At 38.6% G+C, this 16,489-nt stretch overlaps 1 protein-coding gene across 3 annotated transcripts in view; it reads left to right on the top strand.

Annotated features, from left to right (window-relative positions):
• bbs2 (Bardet-Biedl syndrome 2) overlaps nt 1-16,489 on the top strand; it is a 171,141-nt gene that overhangs the window by 61,653 nt on the left and 92,999 nt on the right. For all 3 annotated transcript variants that reach the window (XM_072279369.1, XM_072279368.1, XM_072279371.1), the window contains 2 exons: nt 5,551-5,686; nt 10,192-10,331. In XM_072279369.1, coding sequence (XP_072135470.1) covers nt 5,551-5,686; nt 10,192-10,331 — 276 coding nt within the window. The remainder of the gene's footprint in view (nt 1-5,550; nt 5,687-10,191; nt 10,332-16,489) is intronic.

Genomic DNA, 16,489 nt, shown 5'->3' with positions numbered 1-16,489 from the left:
GGGAAATTGGTTTTCGTTACAGTTGCACCATAAATAATAAATAGTAATAAAACCATAAATAGTTAAATAGTAATAGTAAAATGGAACATAGTCTATTACTATCATCTTCGATTGAAAATCAATTAATTAAAACTAGGAGTCAATTCTGTATGCATGGTGATAAAACTGGGAAACTACTGGCTATTCAACTGAAATCGGCTTCGGTTAAAGACCAGATTGTTAAGATTCGTAAAAAAGATGGTACTCTGACAATTGATCATGATGAGATAAATAAATCCTTTCAAGAATTTTATACTTCTTCATACCAATCAGAATTTCCTGATGATTCCACTATAATGCACGAATTTTTAAAGAAATTGAATATTCCAAAATTACCACCCAATGAACGTTTAAAATTAGATGTACCTATTATGGTAGAAGAAATAAAGAATTCTATTTCCTCGATGAATTTAGGTAAAGCACCTGGTCCAGACGGTTATACAGTAGAATTTTTAAATTCCTTTTCTACTATACTTTCTCCTTGGTTATGTAGAATCTTTAAGGATGCAGTATTTATAGGTAAATTACCACAATCCTTTTATCGAGCTTCTATTTCCCTAATTCTTAAAAAAGATAAAGGATCCTACTGAATGTGCATCTTATAGGCCTATATCTTTGCTGAATGTGGATTCTAAGATTTTTTCTAAAATATTGGCAACAAGACTGGAGAATGTATTGCCTCAAATTATTTCTGTTGATCAGACTGGATTTGTTAAAAATCGTTAATCTCCTAATATTAAAGAAGCAGTAATGAATATTGTTTATACTTCTTCACCTAGAACTCCAGAATGCATCATCTCATTGGATGATGAGAAAGCTTTTGATAGAGTCAAATGGACATATCTGTTTAATACGTTTCAGAAATTCAATTTTAGTCCGATATTTATATCTTGGATTAAATTGATACGCCTTACTCCTTTGGCTTCGGTATTTACCAATAATCAAAGATCTCCCTTTTTTCAGTTATTCTGTGGTACTAGGCAGGGTTGCCCTCTTAGTCCATTATTATTTGATATTTTCCTGGAACTGCTAGTTATTGCTATTCGTGACTCTCCTAATATATTTGGTATTACCCGTGGGAATGAGATACATAAGTTATCACTATTTGCAGATGATTTAGTATTATATTTTTCTAACCCTTAGAAATCCATTCTGGCAGTATTATCTTTGCTTGCTCAGTTTAGTAGTTTTTCTGGTTATAAATTGAATCTTAGCAAGAGTGAACTTTTTCCATTAAACGTGCAGGCTTCCATTTACAGATGTTCACCATTTAGATTGATTACTGACAATTTGGGGGTTAAGAGTGCTAAGAGGCATAAGGACTTATTCAAGCTCGATTTTTTACCGTTAATTAGTCAGGTTGAACAATTGCTTACTAAATGGTCCAAATTGTCTCTATCACTGATTGGCCGAATTAATGCTATTAAAATGATTATTCTACCTAAATTTTTACATCTGTTTCAAGTGGTACCAATTTTTATTCCTAAATCTTTTTTTGTTACTATTGATTCTAAAATTTCCTCTTGGATATGGCAGAATAAAAATCCTAGGTTAAGTAGAAAATATCTACAGAAGTCCAAGAAAGATGGTGGTTTAGCATTGCCAAATTTAAGATTCTATTATTGGGCAATTAATATTTGATATTTAATATTTTGGACTCAAGATTGGGATATAATTCCAAGTCCACAATGGGTAAATCTCGAAAGTTACTCTGTACAAGGGTTTTCATCAGTTTCTATTTTAGGATCTTCACTGCCCTTTGTGTTTTCTAAATTGAATAAACAAATGGTTAATCCAATAATTAAACACACATTACTAATATGGTTCCAATTCCGTAAAGTTTATGGTTTGAATACATTTATATTATCAAGCCCTATTGTATCTAATTTTTTTCCAACCCTCTGTTATGGATCAAGCCTTTTTGATATGGAAAATGAAGGATATAACATGTTGCCGTAATTTATTTTTGAATAACTGTTTCATGTCTTTTGAACAGTTGTCTAATAAATATAACTTACCCAGATCCCTTTTTTTTAGATATTTACAAATAAGAAACTTTTTAAATACCTTGCTGCCTACATTTCTGATTTCATACCCAACTGATATTACGGAAAACATTTTAGGCTTAAATCCTTATCAGAAGGGATTAATAGCAATTATTTATGATATAATTATGAAAATACAGCCAGGTATATCTGATAAAATTAAAAATGAATGGGAAAGGAAACTTCAAGTTCACTTGCCTATAGAGAAATGGGAGAAAATTTTTCAGTTAGTTAGCTCTTCCTCTATGTGTGCTAAACATATGCTGATACAATTTAAAGTAGTGCATAGGGCCCACGTGTCTAAAGATAAACTAGCTCGTTTTTACTCTCATATAAATTCTGTTTGTGACAGATGTCACTCTGAGGTGGCTTCTTTGACTCATATGTTCTGGTCCTGCCCTCTCTTGGAAAAGTTTTGGAAAGATATTTTTTGGTATTTCAGTGGAATAAAGGAAATTACAATGACATGAGATGGCAGCTGGCCAATACCAGCAGAAAGGATAGCAGAGTAACAATGGCTGGAGTTTCTGCAAAAAATGAGGGAAGTGCAAGACAGATATATTCCAAATAAGAAATTTTCGAATGGAAGAACAGTACCGTGATTAACAAGTGAAGCCAGAGCCAAACTAAAAGCAAAAGAGAGGGCATACAAGGAAGCCAAAGCTAGTGGGAAGATGGAGGATTGGGAAGCTTTTAAAAACTTGCAGAAGGAAACTAAGAAGGCCATTAGGAAGGAAAAGATGAATTATGAAAGGAAGCTGGCAACTAATATCAAAGAAGTACTAAAGCTTCTTTAAGTATATAAAGGGTAAAAGAGAGTTGAGGGTAGATAAAGGACTCATAGAAAATGACGCTGGAGATATTGTATTGAGAGGTGCAGAGATGGCAGAGGAGCTGAATGCGTATTTTGCATCAGTCTTCACAGTGGAAGACATCTGCAGTATACCTGACATTCAAGAGCGCCAGGGAAGTGAAGTATGTGCAGTGAAAATTACGACTGAGAAGGTACTCAGGAAGCTCAATGGTCTAAGGGTGGATGAATCTGCTGGACCTGATGGAATGCACCCTCGAGTTCTGAAGAAAGTAGCTGGAGAGATTGCAGAGGCATTAACAATGATCTTTCAAGAATCGATAGATTCTGGCATTGTACCAGATGACTGGAAAACTGCAAATGTTATTCTGCTATTTAAGAAGGGTGGGAGGGAGCAGAAAGGAAACTATAGACCTGTTAGCCTGACATCAGTGATTGGGAAGTTGTTGGATCTGATTGTTAGGGATGAGATTATGGCTTACCTGGAGGCACATGACAGCTAGGCCAAAGCTAGCATGGTTTCCTGAAAGGAAAATCCTGCCTGACTAATCTACTACAATTTTTTGAAGAAGTTACAAGCAGAGCAGACAAAGGACATGGAATAGATGTGGTGTACTTGGATTTTCAGAAGGCCTTTGACAAGGTGCCGCACATGAGGCTGTTTAGCAAGATAAGAGCCCATGGAATTGCAGGGAAATTACTAGTGTGGGTGGAGCATTGGCTGATTGGCTGAAAACAGAGGGTGGGAAGAAAGGGATCCTATTCTGGCTGGCTGCTGGTTGCCAGTGGAGTTCCTCAGGGGTTGGTGTTGGGACTGCTGCTTTTTACGATGTATGTCAATGATTTGGACTACGGTATTAATGGATTTGGGGCTAACTTTGCCGATGATACAAAGATAGGTGGAGGAGCAGGTAGTGTTGAGGAAACAGAGAGTCTGCAGAGAGATTTAGATAGTTTAGGGAAATGGGCAAAGAAGTGGAAAATGAAATACAATGTTGGAAAGTATATGGCCATGCACTTTGGTGGAAGAAATGAATGGGAAGACTATTATTTAGATGGAGGAGAGAATTCAAAATGCAGAGATAAAGGGACTTGGGAGTCCTTGTGCAAGATACCCGAAAGGTTAAACCTCTAGGTTGAGTCGGTGGTGAAGAAGGCAAAAGCAATGTTAGCATTAATTTCTAGAGGTATAGAATATAAGAACAGAGAAGTGATGTTGAGGCTGTATAAGGCACTTGTGAGACCACACATGGAGTATTGTGTGCAGTTTTAGGCTGCTTATTTTAGAAAGGATATACTGACATTGGAGAGGGTTCAGAGAAGATTCACGAGAATGATTCCAGGAATGAAAGGGTTATCATATGAGGAACGTCTGGCAGTTCTTGGGCTGAATTCCCCGGAGTTCAGGAGAATGACAGGGGAATCTCACAGAAACATTCCAAATGTTAAAAGGCCTGAACAGATTAGATATGGCAAAGTTATTTCCCATGGTAGGGGAGTCTAGGGCAAGAGGGCACGACTTCAGGGTTGAAGGACGTCTATTTAGAACAGAGATGCGGAGAAATTACTTTAGTCAGAGGGTGGTAAATTTGTGGAATTTGTTGCCACGAGCGGCTGTGGAGGCAGTTTATTGGGTGTATTTAAGGCAGAGATAGATAAGTTCTTGATTATGCAGGGCATCAAAGGGTATGGGGAGAAGGCAGGGGAGTGGAGATGACTGGAAAAATTGGATCAGCCCATGATTGAATGATGGAGCAGACTCGATGGGCCAAATGATCTACTTCTGCTCCTATACCTTATGTTCTTATGGTCTCAGACAACCCTGTTCCAAAGTGTGAGAAGTACAGTGACTGGATAAGGATTGTTACTGGTTTTGCAAGCTCTAAAGATTTGTAACAAAAGTTCCAAGAATGTATCAGAACTGCATGGATAGCAATGATAGAATGTAGGTAGCTGTTGCTTGGTGTTGATTAGGATTGTAGATTTAGGAGGTAGTTGTTGCTTTGATTGGAAATAAGGTAGCCCAGCAGTCGGATCTATTATACAATTTCACATTCTTATTTATTTCTGTATTGTCCATGAGCAGAATGGCTAGTAACTTGGTATAACTCAGTAACGTTATGAGGATAGGTGGCATGAGCAAGTAGTTACTTGATAAAAGTGTAGAAGATGATAAAGAGGCATTCATCAAGTGGATAGCCAGAGACTTCTTCCCAGGGCAGAAATCACTTATACGAGGGGGCATAATTTTAAGGTCAGAACATCAGCATGGGCCAAAGGGCTTGTACTATGCTCTAATGTTCTCTGTTCTAACCCTACAGAACCCCTGAAAGTATCTTTGAGGTGATTAATTTAGCAGTTTTATTTCCTCCACTGCCTTGGCAATTAGCTTTGTTGCTCTCATTTCATATTAATTCATTAACTACATGTAATGTTCTTTGCAACTGTGCTTTACACTACTCTACATGGTACAAGTATTGATTGTGATAACTGATCTTTATATCTCCTTGGTCTTGTGTTGTATTTATTGGATTGTTTTATTTCAGGAGAAAAGGAGTTCACTGTGCTAAGTAAGAGTAAATGTGTCAAAGAGCTACAAATGTGTCATTGCCATTCATGATAATTGTGATCATTAACCAAATGTGTATTTGATAGATTGATGCACGCAGTGACCGTACTGGTGAAGTCATCTTTAAAGATAACTTTAGCTCCTCTATTGCTGGAATTGTGGAGGAAGATTACAGGATGGATGGACAGACACAGCTAATCTGCTGCTCAACAGAAGGAGAAGGTAAATAAAGCTTACTTTTTTTTCCTGTAGTATGTCTTTGGACCAATGATTTGGCATGAATCATAATGTAAGTTTTGAAAGGGAGTAACTGAAAGAGAAAAGTAATTGTTTAAGAGCAAAAAGTTGGGTCTCCCTGGTAGATCAGAAGGAGTGCATTTGAATTCCCAAACTGTCCTGAGTTTGTTCATTCCAAAGTACTGCTGATTCTAGGACAGCAGTGAATGAGGGAACTGTATGGTACAGAAAGAGTTTCTTTCCCTTTTAATTGTTGTAGTCTTAAAAAGAGCTGTTTGGAATAAATCCATTTTCCATCTCTCAATCCATTGCCCTTTTTGGTTATAGTTAACTTGAAAGTCTGCCATCCTTTCATGTGGAAACTTTCATATTCTTGCCATTCCTGTGTAAAAGTTATTTTCTTCAACTTCCATATAATTATTCTGTCCGTCCTTCTACTTTAGACTGATGCTCTGTAGTTTATGATCTTGTCTGAGGGAAAGGCTTTCCCGTCTGCCCCAAACCTTTTGTGTACTGTGATGACCAAATACAGTAAACAGTACTCTAGCTGTGTGTTTTATACAGTTCAAGTAAGTCCTCCATGTTCTCAGGTGATGAAGCATGTCATGTATACTTTCCTAACATTACCTATCATGCTTGCAAGAAGAAGTGGACCTACACTCCAAGGTCGTTCTTCAGTTTTACACTTCAGTGTACAGTTTATTGGTACACTTGCCAGTTCAGTCTCCCCAAATGCATTACCTCAAGTTTTTTCAGAATGATTCCTGCAGAAAAGTCTCAGCCTGAAACATCAACTGTTTATTGATTTCCATTGATGTTGCCTGATCTGCTGAGTTTCTCCAGCATTTTGTGTGTGTGTGTGTGTGTGTGTGTGTTGTTCTAAGTTTCTAGCATCTGTATAATATCTTGTGTTTATATTTTCAGAATGAATCCTGTTTGTCATCTTTATGCTCACATGACACTTCATTAATCGTTTCCTGCAAGTTGCATCTTCTTTTCTTGCTATCAATTACCACGACCTATTTCTGTATCATTTACAAACATTGTTATCATAACGTACACAGAATGCTGAAGGAACTCAGAAGGTCAGGCAGCATCAATGCAAAGGAATAAAAAGTCAACATTTCTGGTCAAAACACTTCATTAGAATTGTTATCATAACCCCTATATACAAGTCTAAATTAGTGTAATAATGAAAAGATGAGGAGTCCTATACAGACTCCTGCAGATTCCAATTGCGTAGAAAACTCAGATAACACTGTTAATAATTTCCTTTTTGTTTACTACTCATGTACCAATTGAATATGCTGCTTGTCTTTGTGTTCTCAGAGATTCACATTGCTCTTCAGTTTGCCTTGTGGTATCCTATCAAAGGTTTCCTAAAACCATAGAAACTTAACCTAATGCAGTAACTTCATTGCTCTTACCTGCAATTGTTTCAAAAATTCTAATTAATCTGACATGATGTTCCTTTACTAAATCTGTGTATTTTTTAACCTGCCCCTTTTAAAATGTTATAATATTCTTAAAATGTGTTTTTCTCTACAAAGGTGCCCAATTCCAATGTTAGACACAATGGGATGTGATTATTCAGTTTGTTCCTTTTAACCAGGCCAATGATTTATTTACTTTTGACTTAGGCTACGTCCACACTAGACCGGGTAAATCCATAACCGAAGCTTTTTCTCTTCGTTTTGACCCTCCGTCCACACTGAAACAGCATTTTCCTCCCCCAAAAACGGAGCTTTACAGAAACGCTCTCCAGAGTGAATAAATCTGAAAACGCCTAATAGCCGGCGTAGTGTGTATGGGGTAACCGGCTATTTCTAAAAACGCTGTCATGACGTGCAGGAACAGATGGTGGTGGCAGCGCAGCATTTCATTGTTTTCTTGAACGCAACCTCCAACACCACAACAACAACGGTAGACGGCTTCATGCGTGTGTTGTTTACTTTATTGTCTACATTAATAGCTTTTTTGGAGTTAAACATAGCTACCTACCACGTACAGGCAGCATATCTACGTACAAAAAGGCGTTGTTTGTGCTCACAGTTGCTGTGCAATGGATCTGCACAACGTCAACGTCGATATCAACTGTATAAAGACCGGCGGTTTTGGAGACAACCTGGCTGAACCAGTGTGTGGTGGGAACGGAAATAGAATACCGCCTCCTCTTCGTTTGTTTTCTGTAGATGTGTCCTGCGCATGCCCAGTAGGAGGAGATAGTCATAGTCATACTTTATTGATCCTGAGGGAAATTGGTTTTCGTTACACTTGCACCAACCAAGAATAGAGTATAAATATAGCAATATAAAACCATAAATAATTAAATAGTAATATGTAAATTATGCCAGGAAATAAGTCCAGGACCAGCCTATTGGCTCAGGGTGTCTGACCCTCCAAGGGAGGAGTTGTAAAGTTTGATGGCCACAGGCAGGAATGACTTCCTATGACGCTCTGTGCTGCATCTCAGTGGAATGAGTCTCTGGCTGAATGTACTCCTGTGCCCACCTAGTACATTATGTAGTGGATGAGAAACATTGTCCAAGATGGCATGCAACTTAGACAGCATCCTCTTTTCAGACACCACCGTGAGAGAGTCCAGTTCCATCCCCACAACATCACTGGCCTTACGGATGAGTTTGTTGATTCTTTACCCTCTGTTACCCTCAGCCTGCTGCCCCAGCACACAACAGCAAACATGATAGCACTGGCCACCACGGACTCGAAGAACATCCTCAGCATCGTCCGGCGGATGTTAAAGGACCTCAGTCTCCTCAGGAAATAGAGACGGCTCTGACCCTTCTTGTAGACAGCTTCACTGTTCTTTGACCAGTCCAGTTTATTGTCAATTTGTATCCCCAGGTATTTGTAATCCTCCACCATGTCCACACTGACCCCTTGGATGGAAACAGGGGTCACCGATACTTTAGCTCTCCTCAGGTCTACCACCAGCTCCTTACTCTTTTTCACATTAAGCTGCAGATAATTCTGCTCACACCACGTGACCAAGTTTCCTACCGTAGCCCTGTACTCAGCCTCATCTCCCTTGCTGATGCATCCAACTATGACAGAGTCATCTGAAAACTTCTGAAGATGACAAGACTCTGTGCAGTAGTTGAAGTCCGAGGTGTAAATGGTGAAGAGAAAGGGAGACAAGACAGTCCCCTGTGGAGCCCCAGTGCTGCTGATCATTCTGTCGGACACACAGTGTTGCAAGCACACGTACTGTGGTCTGCCAGTCAGGTAATCAAGAATCCATGATACCAGGGAAGCATCCGCCTGCATCGCTGTCAGCTTCTCCCCCAGCAGAGCAGGGTGGATGGTGTTGAATGCACTGGAGAAGTCAAAAACCATGACCCTCACAGTGCTCGCTGGCTTGTCCAGGTGGGCGTAGATACAGTTCAGCAGGTAGACGATGGCATCCTCAACTCCTAGTCGGGGCTGGTAGGCGAACTGGAGGGGATCTAAGTGTGGCCTGACCATAGGCCGGAGCAGCTCCAGAACAAGTCTCTCCAGGGTCTTCATGATGTGGGAGGTCAATGCCACCGGTTTGTAGTCATTGAGGCCACCGGGGCGCGGCATCTTCGGCACAGGGACGAGGCAGGACATCTTCCACAGTACAGGAACCCTCCGGAGCCTCAGGCTGAGGGTGAATACATGGCAAAGTACTCCACATAGCTGAGGGGCACAGGCTTTGAGCACCCTGGTACTGACACCATCCGGTCCTGCAGCCTTGCTTGGGTTGAGACGTTTCAGCTGTCTTCTCACCTGTTCAGCTGTGAAGCCCACCATGTTGGTTTCGTGTGGGGAAGGAGTATAGTCATGAGAGCAGGGTGGGGGACTGTGAGGAGGGGTAGGAGGGGAGAGTGTTGGTTGGGAGCCGACAACAGGTGGCTCATGTGGGTGATGGGCAGGGGCCACAATGTCAAATCTGTTAAAGAACAGGTTAAGTTCATTGGCCCTGTCCACACTGCCTTCCGCTCCTCTGTTGCAAGTTTGCCGGAACCCAGTGATGGTCCTCATCCCCCTCCAGACCTCTCTCACGTTGTTCTCTTTTCAGACACCACCATCAGAGAGTCCAGTTCCATCCCCACAACATCACTGGCCTTACGAATGAGTTTGTTGTTTCTGTTGGTGTCTGCTACACTCAGCCTGCTGCCCCAGCACAGAACAGCAAACATGATAGCCCAAATACCTGTTTTAATGTGGACAGAGGTATTTTCAAAAATGCCTGGTGTGGACGCCAATTGTTTTTACAGTTAAATTGGATAGATATATGGACAGGAAAGGAATGGAGGGTTATGGGTTGAGTGCAGGTCAGTGGGACTAGGTGAGAGTAAGAATTCGGCACGGACTAGAAGGGCCAGGATGGCCTGTTTCCATGCTGTAATTGTTGTATGGTTATATATGAAGAATACCCATGGGTGAGATCTGCATTTCTAGAGCACTAGAATCGCTGTGTAAATTATTTGTCCTCTGTTCTGTAGTTCGAGGCTACCTGCCTGCCAGCCGGGAGATGAAAGGAAATCTGATGGACAGCAATGCAGAACAAGATTTAATTCGTGAACTGAGCCAACGCAAACAGAATCTATTGCTTGAGCTGCGGAACTATGAGGAAAGTTCAAAGGTTGGTTTGTCAGCAAATGTGGTTATAGTAGTTGATGGTGCCAATTCCTCAGGTATCTAATAACTGTTGTAAATTGTTAGGATCGTGGACTGATAATATTTTCTTACATCATACAAGGTCAATCATTTTGCCGAGTCTAAGTTGACTGTTGTGCATTCTGATCCGTTTCTTTTCCTCATTTATATCCCAATAATTCACACATCAATTCTCCACTACAATCCCCCCCCCACCCACACACACACACCCTTCATTGATTTAACTGCCATCCATTTGCACCAGGCATAATTTACAGGAACTAATTAACCTGTATGTTTTTAGGTGTTGGAGGAAACAACAGCATCCAGGGCAAATCTGTGTCATGGGACAAACACAGACTCCACACTGATAGCTAGTGAAGTCAGGAATGAACCAGGCTCACTGAGAGCTCGGTGTCAGCAGGACACTGTGCTGCCCACATCAGTGCTACTGGTCTGCTAACTCCACTCAATTTATGAACATGGTAGAAAAATAAGCTTGTCTTTGATTTTCATTTTGCTTATTTCCAGTTTGCAATATATAAAGCATTTATCCCTGCCAATGAAGTGTATGGTAATATTAAAATCATGGTCTAAAACAGGGGTAGGCAACCTATGGCCTGCGGGCCACATCTGGCCTGTGAGCAAATATTGGTATACTATGCTTAACCGGCCCGCGAGCGACTTTTTTCCTTATTCTGAGTGTTTCATGCGACCACACTGATGGACATGCATGGTGTTTTGTTACACTGGCCCCAGGTTCCGTTTTATTCCAAACCAAACACTGGTATATATGAATGACGGGAAAGCAGACTACCTTATTAATATGTATTAGATACTCTCCGTGCATGCACAGATTTTCAGATGGGATCGTTCAAATTTGTAAACAGAAACTGCGTCACTGTGTTTTAACAAGAAATCCATGCTAAGTATCCGGATATTTACATGTGCTATGATACGTGTTGAATAACTTGCATTTCGAAATAAAATCAGGGACGCAGCTCGAGCGAGAAGATGGCGTCGCGGGGAACTAACAATGGCTTCCTGTCCAAATGGAAGATTGATGACAAACCTATTAAGATTGACAAGTGGGATGGTGCGGCTGTGAAAAATGCCCTGGATGACACTGCCAAAAAGGTTCTTCTGGAAAAGTACGGATATGAGGAGAATTATGGTCTCATAGATGGTTGGCTTCTCATATGCACAATCTCCTGCCTCTTTGCAATAGTTGCCCTGATCTGGGACTATTTGCACCCTTTTCCAGAGTCAAAATAATTCCAATGGCAATGAATGCAAAATGCAGGAAGGTAGACACTGAGTGCCGAAATTTCCAAGGTGCTTGGACACTAGATTACTTCTTCATCGAGCAAGCTGGGAAACCAGTTTGTCGATTCTGCAGGGAGCGCTCAAGGAGTGAGGTCGTCTCTCTGGCTTCGCTCCATTCCCGTTATCCTTTTTAACCTATGATCTCCTTGATTTAATCAACTTTAAGTACACCAGAAGACTTACTTTATCTCTCTGACTTACTGATTAATTGATTTCCTTTTGTCAACTGCAACTTTTGAGCTCAAAGAAATGAGTACGAGATCTAAAACCAAAGATGGGAAAGACGCTGATGGGAATGGAGGAAAGAAAGGTGACTCTAAACAAACAGAATTAACTTACGAAGTTATGATGAAGTGTTTGGAGGAAATGTTTGAGCAGCATCGGATAAAATTATCTGAAAGTTTAACTGCTCAATTTGAACAACATTGTCAAAGCCTCAATGAAGATTTAAAATCAATCACGGATTCTTTGAAATCCCTGAAATCTGATGTTCAAAAACACGATGCAAAAATTTCTGAGCTGGATACTAAATCTCAGAAGATGGATACAAAAGTTGAGATCTTAGAGAAGAATCTAGCTTCGACTACTAAACAGCTCCAACAACTTAAATCCAAAGTTATTGACCTTGAGAATCGATCGAGAAGACAAAATTTACGTTTAATTGGCTTACCCGAGGACGTTGAGGTTGGAGATCCTGCAATATTCTTTGCTCAACTTTTAAAGGATTTGTTCGGTTCAGTTTTTCCCAACGATCCTCCATTACTCGACCGCGCCCATCGTATACTGTGGATAAAGTCGGCAGCGGCTGTTTCCAAACCCAGACCAGTTATTCTTCGTTTCCATTATGTCAATGTTAAAGAACAACTTCTCCAGACCGCTCGTCGACAAGGGATGATCAAGTATCGTCAGCATTCCTTCAGGATAGTTCAAGACTACAGTCCTGAAGTGATGAAGGAACGACTGACTTTTAAACCTTTTAATGTCGGAATGCTATCAAAAAAATCTCAAACCGGCACTATTGTACCCTGCATGACTCAGAATCTCTCTTCCCGATGGAAATCGTCGTGTCTTCCACTCTACAACTGCCGCTCGAAGCTTTTTGGATAATAACTTCCCATCTGATACAGACTCCCTCTCTTAATCTGTGTCGGGTGCTTCCAGCACCAATTTTTTGTCTCTCTGGTGTTTTTCTTCAAAATAAACCTTCTACTACTGTGCGATGAAGGTTTTTTATAAGTCTAAGATTTTTGTTCTTTGTTTATTACTATAGTGATTATTCTATAACTTATATAGAATATTTATCTCCTGTGAATAATATCATTTTCCCTTAGTTAACCTTTTGTTTTAACTTTTCCTTTTTCGTTATTACTAATGATCCGATCCAACGATCATTTGTAGTTATATGTTTCCTATTTTTGGTTTTCGCATAATTAAAATGGCGACTTGTCTTTCTTTTTGTATAATCTCCTTTGTTTTTTTTCGGGATGCCATGCTCTTATGCTTTTTCTTCCCATAACCTATTTTTCTTCTTTTGGAAGCGATTTTTTATTTACTCGCTTATAATTAACTAATTATATGTACTGATACTGTTTATTTTATTTCATATATTTTAGTAATTTTTACTATGTAGACTAATTTACTATACTGTTTATTTTTCACGTATATTAGTCTTCGGGAGGTCACCTATTTAACATATATTTTTGGAGTTGCCCCCTGCAGAAATGGGGTTAAAGTTAGTATTAGTTAGTGCTTTCTTCAGCCTTCTCTGGTTTAGTTCAGGGTTCTACTTGGGGTTGGGGGAGGGGGTTGTCTTTTTCTTTTCTAATTTTTTCTATTGGGCTGATTGAGAACTACAAAGATGTCCGCAGTGTCGAGATTTCCGGTTCCTCTCTAAGCATGTATTCCTCTTCCGATTTCATGAGCTCACATTATAGTTAACCCCTTACTTACCAAAGGGTTAATTTTCAGTTATGGCTCATTCTATTAATTTTGTATCTTGGAATACAAATGGTTTAAACCATCCAATAAAACGGAAAAAGATTTTCAAAGTGTTCCAAAGACTGAATGCTCATATTATTTTTGCACAGGAGACTCATGTAAAGAAAGAGGACAATCAACGCTTCTTTAAGTTTTGGAAAGAGCAACAATACCATTCAAATACTCAAGCCAAAATTAAAGGCGTTTCAATTTTTATTGATCCCTCAATTACATTCATTCATCAAGACATTATTTCAGATCCTAATGGCAGATTTCTGTTAATTACTGGGGTACTTTTTAATAAAAAGGTCGCTATGGTTAATGTTTATGCTCCGAATGTGGATTATCCTGAATTCTTTAAACACTTACTCACTTCCTTTCCTAATTTAAACGAGTATATGTTGATAATGGGCGGTGATTTTAATTTATGTTTGAATCCCATGTTGGACAGATCCATAGGTAGTCCGGCTTTACCGAATAAGTCGGCTACTATTATTAACTCTTTTATGTTGGATTCTGGGATTTCAGAAATTTGGAGATTTCTTAATCCAAATGATAAGGAATTCTCCTTTTTTTCACATGTACATCGTTCTTTTTCCCGAATTGATTATTTCCTGATTGACTCTTGTTTGATTCCATATGTAGTTGAGTGTAATTATGACATTATTGCTATTTCAGATCATGCTCCAATGAAACCTTCCATCAAGTTAATGGATACCTTTTGTACTAGCAGACAATGGCGATTTAACCCTATTTTGCTTCAAGATCAGGACTTTGTCAAATTTATAAAGGAGTAGATTGATTTCTTCTTTTCAACTAATACTATGGAAGAAGTTTCCAACGGAACTGTTTGGGACGCCTTTAAAGCTTATATCCGTGGTCAGATTATTTCCTATTCGGCTGGTTTGAAAAGACGTATTAACAATGAAATACTTCTGTTGGTTGATAAAATTAAAGAAGTCGATAAAAAATATGCTATTTCTCCCAGTAAGGAGCTGTACAAACACAGAGTTGAACACCAATTGGAACATAGCTTATTCTTAACATCCTCGATCGAAAATCAATTAATGAGAACTAGAAGTGATTTTTATATTCATAGCGATAAATCGGGTAAATTACTAGCTAACCAATTGAAATTTGATTCGGTTAAACGTCAAATTACTAAGATTCGCAAACAGGATGATACTTTCACAGTTGATCATGTTGGGATAAACCAAACCTTTCAAGAATTTTATACCTCTCTATATCACTCTGATTTTCCTCATGATTCTAATATCATGCATGATTTTTTAAGTAAATTGAGTTTTCCGAAACTATCACCTGAAGATTGCCTATCATTAGAAACTTCCATTTCAGAGGAAGAAATAATAACTGCAATCTCATCATTGAATTCCGGTAAAGCACCCGGTCCGGATGGGTTTACAGTGGAATTTTTAAAAATTTTTTTCTCCATTCTTTCTTCTAAGTTGTCTAGAATATTCAAGGAAGCAATCAGTTTAGTTAAATTACCACAATCGTTTTATGAAGCCTCTATTTCCTTAATTCTTAAAAAGAATAAAGATCCTACTGATTGTGCATCATATAGACCGATATCTCTTCTGAATGTAGACTCTAAAATTTTTTCAAAAATTCTAGCAACTAGACTGGAGAAGGTGTTACCTCAAATTATTTCCATGGATCAAACCGGATTTATTAAAAATTGCTATTCATCCTTTAATATTAGGAGGTTAATGAATATTGTTTACACCCCCTCATTTACTACCCCGGAATGTATTATCTCATTAGATGCTGAGAAAGCCTTTGACAGAGTTGAATGGCCTTATTTATTTAATGTTCTTGAGAAATTTAATTTTAATTTGACATTTATATCTTGGATTAAATTGTTATATTACTCCCCGGTAGCCTTGGTTTGTACAAATAATTATAGATCTCCTTTTTTTCGTCTTTTTCGTGGTACTAGGCAAGGTTGCCCTCTTAGTCCTTTACTATTTAATATTGCTCTTGAACCTTTAGCAATTGCTATCCGTGACTCGCCAAATATTGTTGGTATTACCCATGGAAACGAAATACATAAATTATCATTATATGCAGATGATTTGTTGTTATACATCTCTAACCCGGAGAAGTCAATTCCTGCTATCCTAGATCTGTTAGCTCAATTTAGTAACTTCTGTGGTTACAAATTTGAATCTTAGTAAGAGTGAATTATTCCCTTTAAATAAGCATGTACCTATTTATGGACATTTACGATTTAAATTGGTTACTGATTCATTTATATATTTAGGGATAACAATTACGAAAAAATATAAAGATTTATTTAAAGCTAATTTTTTACCTTTAATTGATCAGATTAAACTTTTATTTACCAAATGGTTCCCAATCTCTTTGTCTTTGATTGGTCGGATTAATGCTATTAAGATGATCATTTTGCCCAAATTTTTGTATATATTCCAATCGGTTCCAATTTTTATCCCAAAATCTTTTTTTGATAATGTAGGTTCAAAAATTTCCTCATATATTTGGCAGAATAAAAATCCTAGGTTAGGTAAAAGATATCTACAGAAATCTAAAAAGGAGTGGGGGCTCGCCCTCCCAAATTTTAGATTCTATTATTGGGAAATTAATATTCGATATTTAAAATTTTGGTTACAAGACTTGGACGCATCTTTAAACCCTCGTTGGGTAAATCTTGAATCTAATTCATTACAGGGGTTTTCCTTGGGTTCGGTTTTAGGAACTTTACTTCCTTTTACTTCTTTTAAATCATATAAACAAATGAACAACCCAATAGTTAAGCATACTTTACGTATATGGTTTCAATTCCGAAGATTTTTTGGGTTT

Source organism: Mobula birostris, chromosome 15, assembly GCF_030028105.1.
Source record: "Mobula birostris isolate sMobBir1 chromosome 15, sMobBir1.hap1, whole genome shotgun sequence".
Classification (NCBI taxonomy): Eukaryota; Metazoa; Chordata; class Chondrichthyes; order Myliobatiformes; family Myliobatidae; genus Mobula; species Mobula birostris.
The sequence above is the reverse complement of the archived record's forward strand: the minus strand, read 5'-3'. Positions and strand labels throughout refer to the sequence as shown.